General features: G+C 32.4%; 2 protein-coding genes across 2 annotated transcripts in view; one reads left to right on the top strand and one right to left on the bottom strand.

The window, feature by feature from the left end:
• Window positions 1-20246, top strand: part of LOC107194322 (cation-independent mannose-6-phosphate receptor) — a 28539-nt gene that overhangs the window by 4866 nt on the left and 3427 nt on the right. The gene's annotated exons all lie outside the window — the stretch shown is intronic.
• On the bottom strand, window positions 790-14433 carry LOC107194332 (protein toll). Its single transcript, XM_015583941.1, has 6 exons — window positions 14362-14433; window positions 5958-6163; window positions 3250-4247; window positions 2811-3129; window positions 2130-2723; window positions 790-1924 (listed from the first exon to the last, which is right to left on the bottom strand). Exons 1-6 carry the CDS (start codon window positions 14375-14377, stop codon window positions 794-796), a joined length of 3264 nt encoding a protein of 1087 aa, XP_015439427.1. The 5' UTR covers window positions 14378-14433; the 3' UTR covers window positions 790-793.

Below are 20246 nucleotides of genomic sequence, written 5' to 3'. Positions count from 1 at the left end.
AATCAACAGAGCAAAATGTAATTATTTCATACAAGTAATAACTAACATTTTCATAAAATACATTTAGAATTAGATTATAAAAAATATATACAAAGGGAATAAACATTAGTGATTGAGTAAAATATAGAAATGTGTATACATACATAAAGTAACTATGCTAAATGAAACTAATATCTATTCAATGAACCCAAATCTATAATTGTTTAGACAATACTTCTCGTGTTTGTATGATGATTATGAAATCAAAGAATAATGGCAATATGTTCTAAATTTAAGTGCATATAAAATTATAAAAAATACTTATTTATCATTATCTAGTTTTTTTTAAAACTACGTATCTTCAATTATGGTATATTAGTTGACCTCATCATTAATTTATATCACTTAAGAACTAATTAGATAAATTTAAAAAACGCATAATTAAAATGAGTCGTTATTATAAAATAAATATAACAAGAAATATTTGGCATTGCACTACATACCAACAGGTTAATAGACACTCATTCAATAAAATGCATATACACTCTAGTAAATATTTTGAGATTGAAAATTATTTAAATAAGAGCATGAAACAGAAATTAGTATGAAACCATTGAATTCTTGAACAGATCTAAGGGATTGCATAATTACATTAGTCTATATTACCTAAAATGTCTCATGTTCAGTTTAAAAATTTATAAATTTCCAATTTTTAATAAAATTTCACTATTTGCAAATAATGAAATCTAAGAGTAATTATTGTAAAATAAGTTGAATCTCAAATATTTGTATCAGTTCTTGTATGCTTGTCTTATTATACAGTGGTACATTGTACTTTGTTAATTAAATTATTCTTTATCAATTGTTCAGGCGAGAAGGTAACTTTGGTATTACTATTGGATACATTTAAATTCGCAGAACTGTCTTTTTTAACTCCGTTTCCCTCATCACATATAAATACTTTAATGGTATCTGCTGGAGGGGTACTTGCAGCAGGTGGCGTTTCTGGCACACCAATTGGATAAATGAGTTCTTTTTTATCACCATTAATTTGTATACTTGGTTGATGTCTTTCAAAAATCTTTTTTCTAATTGTGTTTTTCGTTAATTCTGGTGGATGCGGTAGCGCGTATCGCAATTTATCCCAGAACCAAGGATCGCCCCATTTCACATACGTGTTCATGCTTAAATAAGCTTTAAGTTCTGGATCCAAATCATCGGTAGGACCGATTTCACCGTACAAGATTAAAATTACTCTTGCTCGGCCTTCACTGAGGGCTTGACTGTGGGCAGCTCTGAATTCCATTCGTCCCCAAACACTTTCTAAGAAATTCGGTGACAACACGACTATTGTTCTTTTTGAATCTTCAACAGAACGAGCAATTTGAGTTGGTATCCATTCTCCTGCTAACCAGTCCCGAAAGTGTAGGCACAGTTTAAACGGTCTAGCACCACTTTCTAACACAGACACTAACTCGTTTACAACGAAATCTTCATCTTTATGCGAGTAACTTATAAACGCGTCGTACAACTTATCTTTATCTAATTCATCTTCGGTAACAAACCACAAGCACAACTGATGCGCGTATAACCAAACTTTAATCTCTCGTTGGTATCGGTAGTACAATGCCGCTAACATACCGATTATCAGTCCAGTGAACGCTATAGCTAGACTAATTCCTACGATCATTATGGTGTCTGCAGGACAAAAGTCTGTTGCTGTCATTTTCAACATTGGAGTGTTTATATCCTTACATGTAATGTGCAAGGATTCCGAAATTTTTCCAACTTTCGTCTGGATAAAATTTAGAAAGTCTCTGGCATCGCAATCGCATACCCATGGATTCCCGTGTAACGTCAGACTCTTCAATTTGGTAGAGTTTCTCATGAAATATAAAACATCAGAATCCATTTTGCTAATGTTATTGTTATGTAACTCTAAAACCTGAAACATTCAATAGAACATATATCATACTAACCTCAAAATTAAGATTTCAAGTATTAACTTCATGATATCTATAAATTATTTTGTTAGAAGAGATAGTATATAAATAATTAATTCTATTTGTAGATTATTTAATTAAAAGAGTATTTGTCTTTAGAAAGTATTTATTATATAGTAATATACAAATAAAACTTGTGTTACTCACCTCAATAGCCAATGGTAATGCATCTAAAGATACACTTGAGATATTAGTGTCTGACAAATACAGTTTTGATATTGAAACATTGTTCAGGCCAATGTCTGCCAAAGGCATCAGTTTAGTCAACTTATTACCCGTTAAATTTAATTCAAGTTTATAATGTGGTGGAATCTGAATATTGTGTGGCACACTTATTAAATTCTTATAGGAACAATCGATTAAGAAACTTCTGTCATGTGGTTTCACCCAACATGTACAACTTGTTGGACAATGATGCAGTATTTCACACTTTAAGGATTTAGACTTTAAGTCTGATACAAGTATATTTGTTATCCATTCTGGACTTTGGCATGATAAGCTACCTGGTTTTATGTGAAAATAGTTTTGCACATAGGGATGCATTTTGCCTTCCAAGTAACGAAGAAAGTCATACAAATCACAGTCACAAGCTATTGGATTATTTTCCACTAGTATTATTACATCACGTGGGAGAGTTTGTAAACTTGCTACATTTTCAGCATTATTTAGGTAAATATGTGATATATTATTATGTCTTAGGTCCACTTCAATATTATTGGATATAAATTGCAGATCTTCAGTCTGAAATGATTCATAAAAATATCATTAAATTTACGTATACACATTATACTTTAAACTTTGCTTTATACATTTGTTTCATGTACTAACCGAGATGTTAGGTATTTGGTTGTACTTGAGATCCAATATTCTTAGATTCAAGTTGCTTATAATCCAATCACTAAATATTTCCGAAATATTATTCTTATCGAGATACAGTTCTTCTAGAAAGTTGCAACTATGAAAAGGTGATTTCTTTCCATATTCGTCTTGGTACATAGATAATGAATTATTAAATGAAAGCTGATTCTCAGAAAATATTGCAACTTTCAGATATCTTAAAGAATTAAAACTTGTATCTTCTATTATTCGCAACTGATTCTCTTTCATGTTTAATATCTCCAGTGATTCCAAACTTTCAAATAAATGTCTGTAACAATTTCGATAGTTTGTTAAAAACACAAATCTACAAAATCCTACTAGATTCCTTCATTATGGTGTACAGCTAACTTTTTAGCGAGTACTAACATTGCTACAATAATACACGTACCTGGATATTGAAGTAATGTGATTTTTCGATAAATCTAGCTTAACTAATTTCCTGGCGTCCGAAAATATCATATCAGGCAACGATGTAAGTTCGTTGCATCCGAGTTCTAACATGTACAAATTATCCAATCCTTTGAATATATCCTGAGGAAGGGACGTAAGATAATTCCTCTCCAAACTAATATTGTTCAAGGCGGTAGAGCCCCAAAACAGGTTTTCCGGAAGAGTAATTAGACCGTTGCTTCGCAGCTGTACTGTTTTCAGCTCCGTCAGGTTTGCGAATAATCTCTCGGGAAAGGTCGTCATATTCTTTTTGTTCGCGTACATAACCACAGTTCTTAATTTTCTGTTATGCTGAAATAGGCCCTCTGGCAAAGACGTGAAATTGTTCCCGAATAGGTTCAGAACTTCTAGGTTCTCTAGCTTCACGAAGACATCCTTAGACAAAGTGATGAGGTCGTTTGAGTTGAGATCCAAGGATCGCAGCGAAACGAGCTTGTCAAATGTGCCTGACTTAATCTCCGTGAATTTGTTCTGCCATAAGTTGAGTAGCTGTAATTTTGTCAATCCGTCGAATACTTCCGGCTCGATGTTCCTCATCATATTCCGGCCTAATTCGAGAACTTCCAGTTTCACCGTATTGTTAAAGATTCCCGGGGGTAGATGTACATCGTTCTCCCGCAAATCGAGCCACGTGAGCTCCGGTATGTCCGCGAATATATCGTCGGTGAGATTTTTTATGTTGTTGGACGACAGAATCAATCGTTGCAGCTTTGGAAATCCTTCGAGGTGTTTTCTGGTCAGGTTCGTGTCCAAATCACCGAAGTATTGAAATATTAGCCTTTGAACATTCTTCGCGCCAAGTGTCTGTACAATTTGGCCTAAGCTCATGGCTGTAGGCAATTCGCACATTCGAAAGAAAATGGATTCCATGTCGTGGACAGGGAACAAGTCGGTCACTTGAAAATCCGACCATTGCGGAGAGTTGCGACATTGTATCTAAATAAATCATAATTTAAACATATACATTATACTTCACTCAGCTGTAATTTTAGTATTATATATTTAGATGTATTATTTAGTTGCTTTATAGTTTCTCTTTAGTCCACGAGCAGGTACATTGAGTTAACAGGTTCAGAGTCTCGACTAGTGCAAAGTCTTTTAGAATTAAAATGATCTAAAATAAATGCTTTGAATGTAAAATAAATGAATCTGAATTTTCATCACTTAATTATAACACCATAAACTTATGAACAGACTAAAAAAACATATGCAGTTTGTTAAATCTACTTAAATATTCTTTAAAAATATTTACTTCGTAAAATTGAATCATTACAAATTTAAATAGGAAATTATATCGTGGCCTAATGACATTATATCGATGGAATAATATTCAATAGTAATTGAAATATGGATAAATTTACGATCATGTGAAATTTGTTAACATCGTAGTCAAAAGTGCGCTTTATCGTGACTTTATAATTTTGTATTGTATCGAAGACATGAGTTCAGTTTTCTTCTTGAGAACGCGTACATCAACCTTTCCCATACGGATTGTTAGCATATTACGTAAAGGAAAGAGAAAGTTCTGGATAATAATACTGAATAAAACTGTAGAGTGAAGAATCTGATCAGAATTTCATTTAAACACTATATTCTGAAGATCTCAGACTGTATAACAAATTATTATTTTATTATCTTTACTCAATCAATTTTGCTATTATCAACTTTAACATTAAATGAAAATTTTTAATCTTTATATCCAGAAAACATACGATTAAACAAGTACACTACTACCATTTTTTATTTTAATTTACGTATAAAACAAAGTAGTTAAATAAGCATTATTAGAAACTCAAAAACTAATTATTTAATTCTATTCTAATTATTGTAATAGAGAAACTATTTACGAAAGCATACGTTAAAACAAAAAAAATGAATTAACAGATTATTTATTTGAGGCTTTACTAAATAGTGAAAAAGTATACAAAAATAAGCGAGAATCTATAACAGATAAAAAAAATATTGCTCAGATACCACTAGTGAGCCGCACCAGAGACCACAAATGTGCAGTCAATTGCAGTGGTTCAAAGAAAATCACATTTTGCAAAATAATGATGATATTAAAAAAAATGTATCTATTAAACCCTCATAAAAGTAACTCTTCTAGTAAAAAGTATTCCGAGAACCTATTTTTCCATTAATTCATATCATGTGAATGAAACACGTGTATTCTTCTTCCTGTCCATATAATGCTCTAATGTGTCTTCAAGAGGAAAAAAAACTTTAACGAGAACTAACGAATTTCCATTTCATCTTTAACTCGACCCTTTAACAGCGTGTGCACGTTCTCTATGTTCGTAAATTAATAGCAATTGTTGTAAAGAATCGCTTATAAAATATTCTATCGTTGGTTTTTTCACATATCAGTTAACAGAAATCGATCCTCCAATTACATTTCAAAGCACAGAATGAACACATTGTCTGGACTTCACAGTGTGAACGTATGGCCAGACGCACGGAACTGCTAAAGGGTCAATTAGCAAAATGAATTCTTCTCTGATTTTCGCGAAGTAATCGTGGTAAAGTGAAATTTTTTGTGAACCTCCACGGCCTAGCGGATCGTCTTCGTTGTTCAATCTTTCGATCGATCAGTAACAGACACCGAAGACTCTCCTCGCGGAGTATCGGTGAGTCACTCGTGCTCACCTGGATATATTTGTACGGTTGGACATTCACGATGAAGGCCGAATCGTTCCCCGTCCGACAGTGTATCTCGGTGTCGCGATTGTGACTCGGATGGCAGCTACACGATCGTTCCGGGCACTGAATCTCGAATGTCTTGCACGCGACGATGATCAACGGGAAAACGATCCACCAATGACCGATCATTCTGCAGACCCCTCGTGCGTACTCTGGAGAAAAGAAAATTCATCCGTTTTCATGGCGACTTAAATAGCGAAACTGCGAATCGGAAATCGCGAGGCACATCGAATCAGATAAATCGTACCGACTTCCTTGTTTCCGCGATAAGAACGCCAATGGCACTCGTGTAATACACTGAAATCGTTTATCAGATCATCGGTGAACCTACCACTGCCGATCGTTCGAATAATCTCATGTAAATATGCGCGTTTAAGTTAATTTTATGAGGCGACATTCTGTTTCTCGGACAGAAAAGACCGTACCAAAGATGGAAACGTCGATCAGAAAACGGAATACGTTTGTGATCATAGCCATCGCTGTAGCCATGATTAACCCTTGTACTACTACCTTGTTAGTTTTCCGGGTACCATCCAAAAATACCTTGAAAAATATGGGATTTTTGAGGTATCTATTAATATTAACACGATTTCGTGGGTTTTATTGTTTAAAATAAAATTGAAATTGAGCTATCGAGAAAAAAAATTTGAACATAAAGGGAATAAACGTTACAAACACCGTGAAAAACATTTATGATTTGTTTGTCAAGCTGTTGTGTCAATCCCATTCGGTGTCAAACCGCAAAATTTATTAATATAATTTAATTATATAAATTCAGTAAATCATAGTTTTCAAAAAATTTGTTTATTAGAATAAAACTTTCTATTGAAAGTAGGTATACTACAAAAGAATCATTATACATTTTATTAAATTACAATTAAAATTATTATTAGTCTTTTAGAAAACTCATCAAAATTTTTGCATTGACACAATATAGTAGCAGATAAAACCTTCACGCTACTCTCGGGTAATGATCGTACTATTCTCGCCTCAACGATTGAACGCGGCGATACTCGAGAATTTATCGGTCTTGATTCGCGACTGAATACAAGAAGAATGAGAAAAACGTGTTCCGTGATTGTTACCAATCGATGGAATGTCGAAAGACAATGCTCGTCACGTATCGAAATCCCTTCGTAATTCTGCACTGCGCGACGTAGATCCGGGCTAACGACCCGTACGCACGTTCGCTGAAAACCGAGAGACACGCCTCTTTCCACGACTCTTTTTCAGGATGCGTAATACATCGAGGAACGCATGTGAACGAGCTTTCGCGGAGGTCGAACGTGAAATGAACACAATGTAAATTGTTCAGATTTCAAATGATCCAAGAAATGATTAAATTAACACCTTTCCGATTGGAAGTCTATCGATAGTCTTATTTTTTAAATAAAAAATTTTATTAAAACTTTTATTTTAATATATTTTGGGGATTTGCAGTTTACTTATAACAAAACCTAAAATAATATAACCTTCGCAAACTAATAAAATAAAAAATACGTTCAAAGTACACCTTTCCATTTTATTGCATTTTATGCACTCGTACACGTGGCAAATGCATAAAGTCCGTCATCTAGTTACTAGAATCGAACGGGAACTTCAAAAAATTTTGCATTATTTTTAATAGTAGGGAAACAATATTCGTGAATTATTTTGAATATTAAATAAGTATACCCAATCCTCATTTTGCAGGATCAATTGGTACTATTTAAAGCAAAGTCGTTGTACATTTAAAAAAAAAAAAAAATAAACAGTACATCAGTGTATTATATACATTGAAAATTTACTTTTTTCAGTAACAAAGTTACATGTAGTAGACGTAAACAATTATACACGACACTGAGAGAGTTAAGTACAGATTTACAGAGTCCATTGCATTAATCATTTACTATTGCAAGCTTAGTAATCTATGTCGAATTAGATCTTACGTGTAAAAATGAAAGGAAACCGTATAAAATGCAGTTTTACTCTATTTTTCAGACAATATTAATCGCGCAATTTGTGGGTTACCTCTATTTCAAAATCGGAATATATTTTAAAATGATCATAAATAGGAAAAAACAGGTATCTTAATGATCATTTACATACTTCTTAATATAAACCTCATGTAAAACATTCATGATCTTTATTATTCAAGGTTACATGAAAGTATATATATTATTTTCAATGGTTACGGCGTCATATGGACGAAAATACGTTGATCATTTAAAAAGACATCGACGAGATCGAGGAAAAGTTTTCTGCTTATCTATGTACTTATTTCTCTTCAATGATCCATCTTTTTCCGCGTTTTTTTTTGTGTCGCTAAGAATATTGAAAATATCTTTGATGATTTAACCCTTAATTAGAGACCACCCATATTAGAGACAAATTTTGATTTCACTATCACAACCTAGTGGAGGATTTTGAAAGTTTTAGCATTTGAGTACTTTCAATTGACATTAAGTGGCACACTATTTCCATATTCATCCTGAAGCCAAGTAGTCTGCAGTTAATAGTTAAGATGAACGAAAGGGTCCTTTCTTAAACACAAATCAAATTATAATGACGGTACTATTGCTTGAGAAATTACATTCGAATTATATAATATTGTTAACCCTTTGTTATCCCGTTATTTTTACTACTTCCCTGGGTCCCCGGGGTCTTTTATGTTCTTATCTTATAGGCTTCCAAAAAATCTGAATAAATTCCGGATTTCTTGCCAGAGTTTCTACTACCTGATCAAATAGTTTTTTAAGTCGAATAAGCTGTTTTTTTAATAACAGTCCCTTCGTTTCGAAGATATTTGAACACAAAATTTCGCTTGTGCCATAAACGACCCAGGGGGAGTCATCGATGGCTAAAATATAATAATATTGTTAAAAAGACCATTAGTATTCGTAGTGTATTCAGTAACGCTGGATTAGACCCTCACATTAAAATCACAAGATAAAGCTCCGACAGATTCGTACGTAATGTCGGGGTCTAAGTGCTTACATTACTTTAATGACCCGATTCACAAAGTTCCAAGTGTCCGATAAACATTTTTTAAATGCACTAGTCACTAGTGTATTATCTTAATGTCGTCATTATGTTCAACAAGCGAACGTAAATATTTGCTATTAGATTTTTCTTCCTATTTAGTTCGTGTATCATTGCCATTATGTCAGTTCGCCAAATAATGATGTCTATACAATAATTCAGTCGTACGCTCTAGAACACAGATTATATTTACAATGTTTTCCATAATCTATATCTATAACAACACATATTAATATGTTTAAATATATTAATTCACGACAATTAATATATGTTTTTACAATTTCCCGTCTTTATGTTCAATTGTTTACATTTCTCCGTGATTCTTCAATCCCTTTCACTTTTTCTGGCAATTATGCAACGTATTAATATACAATATACTGGCTTTGAAATACGTAAAGATGATCCAAGGCATAAAATTGTATACCAAGATGATATTGTTTTAGCTGTCCTTGTTGGAGAAAATAATGACAAAGCGGAAGAAATGGTCGTTAGTAGACCGCGGATTTTATGCACATAGTCTTATGGCTTTGTGAAATACAATAAAGGGCAAAATTTTCATCAGACGCAACGCGTTTTCTGTTATATGTATTTTTAGCTTAATAAGATACGTAAGGGAAAATAGAAATGCCTAATTTTGTTCTTTTCCTTGTGAATTACTGTTTAAAATATCATTTTGTGGCATTCAAATAGGTATTTATTTTATTTAGCGATCTTCCCTGTAATAAACATCCATCTATCGAAATTACATTATTCCTAATTGTTTTATGGAATATATTAAACTTCGGTTCTCCTGGACAGTTTATATCCGACTGGATTTGTTACCGTATTACACAGTTCAGATAATTGGCATTTTGCTGTATTTAAAAAGAAAGGAATTAAGATATTCTTAACTCATTTTTCGATAAAACAATGTTAACTAATTTGATTAGATGATAGACAAGATATTCGCAGGCCAATATAAAAATAGAATAAGCTATTGAGTATGTAATTTCTGATAATCATTTAATACCTATTATCAGCTTTCTCAATGATAAAACAAATGAAACTTATATAAAAGCTAGTTACTCACTAGTGTAATACCGTGCAAAATTTTAATGTCGTAAACAGTTCGAAATGTTGAGTCTATCTACTACACTTGTATTTTACATACAAATACAAATTACAAAATTCAACATTTTGAATAAAATTTAATATACTGTAAACTATTTTAGTTCACTTAAATATACCTACTTGGTATATGTAATATAAGAAGTAAGAAATGAAGGTATCAATTTTATATCAAAAATACAGGTTTAAGTGTACTTTCTTTGCGAACTTCTACATGATAAAGATACACAGATGGTTTTTTTAACGGAAACGCAATTTTATATTGTAATAAATAATCTTCTTTTCAAAAAAGATAGCATACATACACGCCTCTGTTGCTATAAATAGAATATGAGACATGGCAACTTGACAAACTTTTTAGATATTGATAATGAAAGATATAAGTATACATATGGGGTGGGGTACCTGAAATGACCACGTTTATTTACATCCGATGACATTATAGATCGGAAATACTTAATAGTTTTGAACGTACTCAATAGTTTTTAAATCTCTACAAATTTTTGCCCGTTTCAACGGAAAACAAATTTACGCTCTGAGGATGTTCCCTTTGTCTAGTCTAAAAAACCGTATATATTAATTTAGAAGTATTTGGGACGATTTCACCAAGTTTCATGAAAATCACAAGCTGGACCTTTTCGGAACTACATCCGTAACGTTTCTTGCAAAATTTTCTAACATTCGTAAATTCCTATCGCATCGCTCGATTGGCCTCATCGCGTGATGTAAACAGAAAGATCATAAAAATCAGATCGGCACTTAAACGTGGTAATGTTAAAACATTGTAACCTAACACACACAAACTATTTCTTTCGTCTCGATCAAATCACGCGGCCGATCAATTACTGTGGCAGAGACTGATTCCCTTCGATCTCAGGAGTGTATTTCATCACGATTTCTTGGATTTATAACTCTGTGATAATACCAACCGGATAATTGCTCTGTTAATTACACATGCTACAGGTATAGAGCGCGCCGAACGTGACGCGCCATAGGTAGACAATGTCGATTTACAGAGAGACTAAGGACGATCAACGTTCTCTTTTGCTGTTGCACTGAAATGCCGTGAAACCAGTTGCTAGCTGCTTACATCCACGCGTGATAAAAAGAAAAATTTAATTCGAGAGAACGGACGCTCTTGCGGTCCACAAAAAGTGCATACATTTTGTGGAGACGAAAGGACATTTGTTCATTCGTGGAAACTAAATATTTAAATAGTATTGCTTAGCTACTCTCTGGTATTTTAGGAACCTTTGTGCAGAATACGAAATGGTTAGTAATTTTATACGTGTATAATTTTATCTTTATTGATGACTAATTTAGTAGCTTTTAAATTTATTGAAACAGAATAAATGTATTATGCACATCGTGGAATTGATTTCTGAAAAAGCCAATGCATGCTAATAGATACGGAGCTGCGCAGATAATTAAACTTGAAACGATGTTCTGTACGTGTTTGTTGATTTTCTGGAAGTGTTCATTTTGGAATTAGTAATTCGAAAGTTTTGTGATGTCGTGGATTAGTATCAATCGCGGGAAAGTGTACTTTTCTTCGTCTAGCAAGCGTGATCAGTAGACTGTTGATGTTTATGCATTTATAATCGCATGTCTGACTGCCTAAAACTTTGTACATAGTAAAAAGTTTAATAAACTTCTTGTTGCATTTGGAACCGAAAAGAATCTTTAATAGAGTGATCCAATTTCTGTTCGGTACCAGTTTCTCCACATTTGCCCGTGAATACCTATATTTGCATGAACATTCGCAGTGTATCGATCAGTATCGAAATTCTTAAATACTACGAACCCGGAAATAATTCTGATAGAAATCTGATACAATATCTGCAAGTCATTAAAAAGAAACCGTTAAAACGTTGACCACTAAAGAGAAAAATCTAATTTATAAAAGATCCATCCACGATAGGTATCTTGACGAAGACGTTAAAATCGATTAAATCGACTGTTGATCGAATCCTTGCAAAAATAATGTATACTGAATCTATGTTAAAAAAGTGTGAATAGAACATTGTTTTAAAAAAACGCGTAATTTCCTTTGTTTTATAGCTTTAGTCTAATAATTTGTACATTTCTGTATTAATTATATAGTTTTTAATATTTAATGAAACTAATTACTAGATTGCAGACGTTATAGTCTTACTTGCAAGAATAAGAATGTGTTTTGTTCACTTTCGAAATCGTAAACATAAATAATACCTGTAGCTAATGCATAATCCGTTGATATTGATTTATAACGATGAATCCGAAGGGGATTACGAATGCTTTATGCGGATTCAAATTTAACGATTCGAGATAACGATTCGTGAATTTATCACGGTTATTATCGTTTAATATACAATTATCAAAATTTTCGTTTAATCAATTTTAATAATTTTTTAAAGCACTTAGACTTAGATTGGTAAGTTCTATAAACTATTAGGATCTATATTTGGAACTGATCAAATGTAATCGGCTTTAGTCACAATGAGAAGATAATTTCATAAATATTTCAGTGAAATATTCATTAATGAAAAATGAAACTTAGTACTAAACCTTTTTGCAACGAGAGCTCAAATAATAATGAGTGGTACTGTAAGTATCACTATTTTTCTTTTTAATTCCTAAATTCTGTTTCTTATATATATTTTTAATTTAAATATTTATGTAATAATTATCAAATCTACGAAGGTTGCCTTTTGAGAATTATAATAATCTAACAAAGTTCCATAGAAACTCACATATTATGTTCAATAATCTTTTAATTGCAAAGATTTGTATAGTCTCGTACTATACTACATACAGATGAATGGGTAAATCCCGGTTCATGACGATTGCATAATTGCGCAAATAACACTCCGTACAAATCTAACTATTAATGGTAACAAGTTACTAACAAACAACGATAATAAATACTAGTGAACAAGTAATATCTAAAGTATAACTTGTTCTCAATATTTATTATTTACGATTTCAATGTTATTTAAATTTCTTAATTTTCAATATTTTTGATATAGTGTACATTAATGCCGAAAAATTTTCTTCACATTTTTATGATACTCTCGATACAACACGTTTGCAATCATTTCTTGTTTCTGTCGAGAAATATCATTGCTGGAAGATCGTACATCGGAATTAAAAAAATTATAATGTTTCGAAGGAAAAATAACAGAGAAGCTGCGGAGTTGTTATCTAACACGCTGTGATACGGGGGCATTTAAACGAGATACAAAGATGTTCAGCCAGTATGTTTCGAAATGTTTAATTGAAATTCGCAAAAGTGTAATATTTTTTTCTTAACAGACATTGCACTGGTATATGTATTGTGATAAATCACACGTATGACTTAAATAACGAATATAACAAAATAAACAAACCGTGTAAAGTTTGGGACGCATATTAAAAAGTTCTGTCCTAAATAACCTCTTCTAAATTTGTAAAGAAATATGTTTTACTTTTATCTGATTATTCCAATGACTAGATTTCTTTATATTGCAAAAAATATATAAAAATATATTTCGATTTCTTATAATACAAAGTTATTTTAAAAACAGGCTAATTGAGACGCGTCGTATCCAATCATTATTAAAATTGTTTTACTAATTTAGCTATACTTTCAAATAAACTGAAAGAATAATATACAGATCCTGAAAAGATAATATTAACGTACCGATAAGTATGCTATGACGTTGCTACAACATAATGATTCTACTTTCTCCCACAGCGTGATTGCACAAGTCCTGTAAAATCTGGTGCTCACTCTGACTCCATGCAGAGAAACAACTTTGTTTTTGTGATAATATTATCTCGTATGATTTATACACGCGGTGATATCAATGAGCAAAAATATTTCAACAGCAATAATACATATGATTATATCAAACTTCCTTCCGCGCCTGTCATTTGTTTACCATGTCCTCAAACAAAAAGTACACCGCAGCGCAACATGCGATCGAACTGATCGATTTTCTGTGTATCCATTTTACCATTGCAGTGTCGAACATGCGACGCTTTCGCACGAATTTTAATCGATACACCGTGCAAAACGCGCGACACTACCGCGATAAAGCTTGTAAATTAACGGTTAACCATTTCCCGGAAAACACACCACAGGGAATTATGCTCGCCTGTTTAAGAAGTAAGCGAAATAGATAGACTGTTATCGATGTCACTTTAAAAGCAAATTCACGGATCGATTAAAGCATATGATGCCTATCTCGACGGCACTAACCTCTCAGCTTCATCATCGTATCAAGTGACGTTTCGGACGTTGGAAAATTTCGCGCGATAATTATTCGCGTACTCTCACTGTCTACGCAAACGATTATTCTCGTTGGATATTCCCCCAGCTGTTCGAAACCGCCAGAAAGAAAAGACCATTGGTGTTTCGGTCGATACAGATGAATTAAATTTGTCAACCGGGCCATGGTTACCACATTATAAACCGGTTGTCGAAAGAATAACGGGTCTTCAAAATCCAACATTTCACTCACCCAAAGTTCAACGTAGATCAATCACGTAGCGATCATCCGTTGTCGCTCCTTTGTTTTGTTTTGTCCCGTCGTCCGATTGCGCGCCGTTGCAAATCACGTAAACACACTACGCGTTATTTACACAGACGCTGAAGAACGTTGAAGAAATTCTGTTGTCGCAGTCTACTCGAGTCCAAATCTGGATCACGTAACAATTGAACCGCAAATGGGAGAAATAATAAATTTTGATCGCGCACCAAACCGGATTGAGATTCTAAAACTACACACCACACGCGAGACGGTTCGGTACGAACTGACGGTTCTTAGCGCGCTTGTGTCCGTTACAAGTTCTGACTCGGTATGACGGAACTAAACCACGTGATCGTCGAACCAATGAGTAAACTAGCGCCACTGTGACCGGCCCAGATAAATGCACGTATGCCACCTGCGGTGGGGGAAGACCCCTTGGAATTTCATTGAATGAATAAGATTGAGCATGAAGTGTTTTGTTTCATTGAATAAATTATTAAAATTTTTTTTACACATTTTTCATGATATTTGAAGACTTTGTTATGATCTTCAGCACCTACTGCATTACCGACAGTTACGAGTGTTGTAATTTGGACTGGATAAAAACACCCCACTTGGTTTATTCTTTTCGTGTAATCGGAAATGGAAGAATTTTATTTGAACAATAAATTCTTATACATTTTATTTTTTATTTGTTATTTCAATCGTTTTAGTTAGACCATTTGATCATCTATCAGTATAAAATAATTGTTATAATGACCAAAGGAATTGAAAGTGAAATTTACAAAATAAAAAATGTTTATTTTTATGTATGCAATGATGCTTTGTTACACAGATAATTATAGAAATACAGAGTTCAGAATGTTTTGAGAAATAAAATTTGTGTTATGGCTAAATTGGAATTGAAGCTTTTAACGCGTTTTATTTTTGAACTTAGAAAGTTCGAAAAAATAAATGTAAATTTATAGTGTATTTTTTAAATCAGTTTAGTCTAATTCTTGAAAATATGAAGTTACAAGTTTAATTTTACTGAAAGGTCAAGTATGGAGAGGCATTTATGTATTGCAATTCTGGGAGAAATCACTGACCTTCAGTATTTTAAGCACCAAAAAATCAAATAACGTGCACTCCCAACCATTACTGTCAGAATTTTTCATGGTGCACACGTTCTGAGGCAGTCTTTATTGTACTTCATACAAATGGATTATGCATTGAATGACATGTGAAGGATAAAAAGGTTACTTTTCAGATCAACCTCCACTTCTCCAAGAATATTTTATACTTCACATTTGAACTAAAATATACAATTCTTAATTATAATATTATAATTTATCTTACTATAACTAATTCGTTTAAATAATAAATTGTTTCCGCATAAAATTCATTTTCCTAAATCATTTTTTAAATACAAATAATAAAATATTAAAAAATAATTTGTTATTTGAAATATTGTTTTTTATTTTACATTTTTTATAATTTATACCCAAATTAATTTTTATTACAAATCTATTTAAAAAATTAAGAAATGAAAAATTTTGAAAATTGTTTTTAACATTGATTCATTTCCAATGAAAAATATTCTTATTGATAGAGCATAAAACAGATCTTTGAAGGGTAACCTTAAGTAGGACATCTCCTATAAAAAAAGGGTTTGAGTTTCTGGTTCCATCGTTGGAAATAACTGTAATAAGATAGTATAATCTCTTGAAGAGGCAGGAAGGGGAAGAGCTTCTTGAGCAGACACCAGAAACTCAACTCTCTCCAAAGGGCTTCCAGACATTTCCGCCGGCACATGTCCCTTTCTAGTAGGTGTTCCGAGTTAAGTAAATATTTACAGAGAAAAGTTATGTCAGCTTTATCCATTCAATAGAGCAAAGAACTTTAAGGATTTCTGATTTTCATTATCAAAATCTGTTATACATGTGCACTTTTTCTTCTCACTTAATAAATTTAATGTATCTATATATGTAATCACTTATGTACATGAAGAATCTGGTAATATTACAGATGAAAGTAATACGAGAAAACCTGTAAATCTGAATGTAAAAGTGTACATACAGCGTAATGTGATATAAGTTTAATTAATATTTGTTATAAAATATTTATGAAACTCTTCAACTTTTTAAATACTCTGTGTGAGATCTGTGCTAATATATTTATAAATATTCATGAAGGGAAAAATAAATTTGCAGATTGCATCTTAACCCCAAAGATGGCTGGGTAAAATCATTATTATGATATATTGCTATTTTAAAATTCTTGTAATTCTTCCGGCTTTTCATCAGTTGTATTATTCTTTCCATATTTATCGCGAAAATCTAGATTCTAGATCAATTTTTTCAGCGATTTATAGAGTTGACAAGAAGATTACGACAGATTAAGATAGTAATGCGCGGAGGAGTTAAAAGATATCTGAATTATTACTGAGATCAACGTTAATGTACTCATCGTTCGGACTATTTTATCGACACGATTGCATCAAAAACTTATATACCAGATAATATGCACAAGTTAATACTGAAATTGTTAATTTCATGGTGTTCGAAATAATCTTTTACAAGAATTATCCAAATAATATTAATTTCAGCAATGTCCCTATTTGCGTCATTTCAACACGAAACATTAATTTTGATTGCCGTTCTTATTTAACGCAAGTGAGAAACCATTTTTCATCACTGCACGTCTTTATCTTTGGTCACAGTATGCTTTAAAAAAATTTTCTGCAGCGCGAAGGTTAATACTATACTACCAAAAAATTTGAATCTATTTAGATTATGTACCTTTTTGAAAGATGAAACTATTTATTTACACCCTCCACGGTTTTTGTATACCAAATCCTCTAAGAATTGTCTACATACGTATACGCAGCTATTTCTCTTGCTAACTGAGCCATAAATTCGAAACAATGAAAGCGCAATTGTCCACGAAGAAAGGTTTTCTCCCTTTTCCTTTCCGGTGAATACATAAGTGATTCGAAGGTATACGGGGAGGGAGCTCGCTCAAGTACCCAGATGCGACGAGACATTTTTGATCCTGAAAAGTTCTGGTCGCCACATGGCCTAGAATAATATACTTCCGTGCAGTCGGTTTTTTTCCACGACAGCTCTTTGTCGTGAAAAGTATCCCCATTTAGAATGCTGTACCCCTCGAAGAATCTTGTAAGATGATTTCATAAGGGCAAGCAGATGTGTACTACGATGCCTGGCATTACTATTTCCGTTTCCGCTCCTTTCAGCACTGTTCGCCACGTGCCACGGTACAGAAATTAAAATTCCTTTTTCTTTTATTCGTGCATAGAAGGAATAGCTACGATCTATTTGATTTAAATCTGATTATGTTGAAGTTTCTCTTTATAAAATAAGCGATGTTAATTTTTAGATATTAATCAATTGACTGGATTTTATGCGTTTGCTCCAGGTTCTGTACATTCAACGATTATTGATTATGGTAATACAACAAAGATATGTCGAATGATTGTGTAATACAATCAGTGTGAACTGATAATAATTAATGTAATGTTATGAGAGAATATTAATAATGTTGTACGCGTTTTCTTTTAATCTTTTAATGTATATATTTATTGATTAATACTGATAGTAAGTATTGTATATAAGTTTTGCACTTATCAACGATCAAATCGTGATTGACTGATTTACGCGTAAGTAACAGTCAATATTGAAAGAATTACAGTCGGTAGGTGTTACCAAAGCTAAACTATAACGCTATTAATATCAAAATATTAGTTGACACTATATTCATTATTTTTTAATTCATTAAAGTTTTTTATTATTCAACTTTTATACCATACTATGGATGCCACCAATTCTTTTGTACCATTTGTAATCAGGTATTCCAGAATCGAAATTTGAGTACTAAAACTGATATTAGCTTCAACTTCTAAAAAATTAGCGTTTTATCTATTCGAGGTGTTGGGTTAATTTCAAACTTCGTATAATCGGATGTAATTCTATTTGGAATCTTTTTTGTTAAATCGCCAATTTATACGTGGCAAACAGGTTCGATGGAAATGTTGACGGAGCATCGACACCTCATTGAACTGGTTTTCTCCGTTCAACTTTTACATAGGATTTTCCTGTCCCATCGGAATTCCCAACGAACGTATATGGGGGAATCGACGCGTAATTATCTCCCGGGTTACTTGGGTTGAATGGTACAATTTCGGTTATTTCCCCTGCGTACAAATAGTAATGAATAAATATAGAAGAATTTAGTACTATAACAGTGAAATATGTTTTATTGTTATTAAACAGTGATTATATGTTTAGCGATTTTCTCCAATTAAATGTAGATGTTAACTATTAAAAAAACGAATATTTTTCTTATCTTCTTTTCAGTGTATTGCAATGAGTTATACTTGGAGGTGCCTTGTGCCATCTAATTATAATTGGCGAGAGTTAAAAACACATTTTAGTTATAAATTTATCAAAATAATAACGAATGGGTTAAGAATTTCCTAATAGTTCATCACTGATATTAGTTACGATTTTCTGGTCGTTTGTAGATAATTGTTTTCTTCATAATCTTAATGGTGAATATTTGAAAAACCCTTTAGTGACTTTAACGCCATCATTTGCGCACGGTTTTAGTGTCTTCAACATGGCGTAATTATCACGACATTACGTCCCCTTATGAAAGCTTTTTGACAAAGGTTTGTGGTGCTTAGTGAAACTGGATAAGATAAGGGAGTCTAATTAACAGCAGATTAGCGCAACTTGTGCAATATATCGTGACTAAAATTTTATTAGCAGCGATGAAGAATGTATAATTATGTAGGTTTTACAAGCAAACTTTAGTTATTTCCGTACTTACGGTGGAATTATGTATAAAAATCAATTAGTTCAATTTGAAAAGAGTAGATACATATACGATTAATTTTCATACTACGTATATGTATATAATGTACTAAGGGTTGCACATATATTTTATATCTTATCATACAAATCAGATTTTATTCATCTGATTTTCTTTCCGATCTACTACCCTTTGTCACGGGAAAATTATATTCGCTTGATTATAATTAATCAAGTTTAGCAGTTTATAATTAATCAAGCAATTTGTATCTTATAGTTACTATATTTATACTTAATAAGCAGCAACACCTGCTGTAATTATGAAAATTTTATCCTGTTCACTGAATAAATTATCATTCATTAGTTTCGAACTAAATATTATATCAATGCACATTTCGATTTCCAATTACACAAAGACTATTTGGTGGCAAATATTAAAAGATAGTATTGATTAGCATTGATTAGAAAAATTCGGTGTATTAGATAGCGCTGGTTATATGTAATATTCTTACTACTACTTATAAACTTCACGGGTTATCGTCGTTTCATTCGTACTCGAGTATGTTTACACAATATAGAATATATAGATTACCATACATTGCGTACTACGTAGGAATCTTTTCCTTGTTAGTTATATAATATTAAAAATGTAAATTACAAATTTATCAGCGATAGTTAAGGCTGGCATTACAAACGTCGGTAGTATAGTTTTTATCTATGAATTTTGCGTTAATAAGTTTACGAGTAATTTCTATGTCAAACTGAGGACAGTTTGATCACTCGAAGAAGAATATTTCCTAAAC

This window comes from Dufourea novaeangliae, unplaced genomic scaffold, assembly GCF_001272555.1.
Source record: "Dufourea novaeangliae isolate 0120121106 unplaced genomic scaffold, ASM127255v1 scaffold12, whole genome shotgun sequence".
NCBI classification, from domain to species: domain Eukaryota; kingdom Metazoa; phylum Arthropoda; class Insecta; order Hymenoptera; family Halictidae; genus Dufourea; species Dufourea novaeangliae.
This window is presented reverse-complemented; position numbering and strand designations above follow the sequence as displayed.

Bases quoted from the DNA above. Each gene is read 5' to 3' on its own strand.
- LOC107194332 (XM_015583941.1), bottom strand. The intron at 4,248-5,957 runs GTGAGCACGAGT...TGATTTATTTAG, and splicing joins AACCGTACAAATATATCCAG to ATACAATGTCGCAACTCTCC. The intron at 2,724-2,810 runs GTTAGTACATGA...GAATCATTTCAG, and splicing joins ACCAAATACCTAACATCTCG to ACTGAAGATCTGCAATTTAT.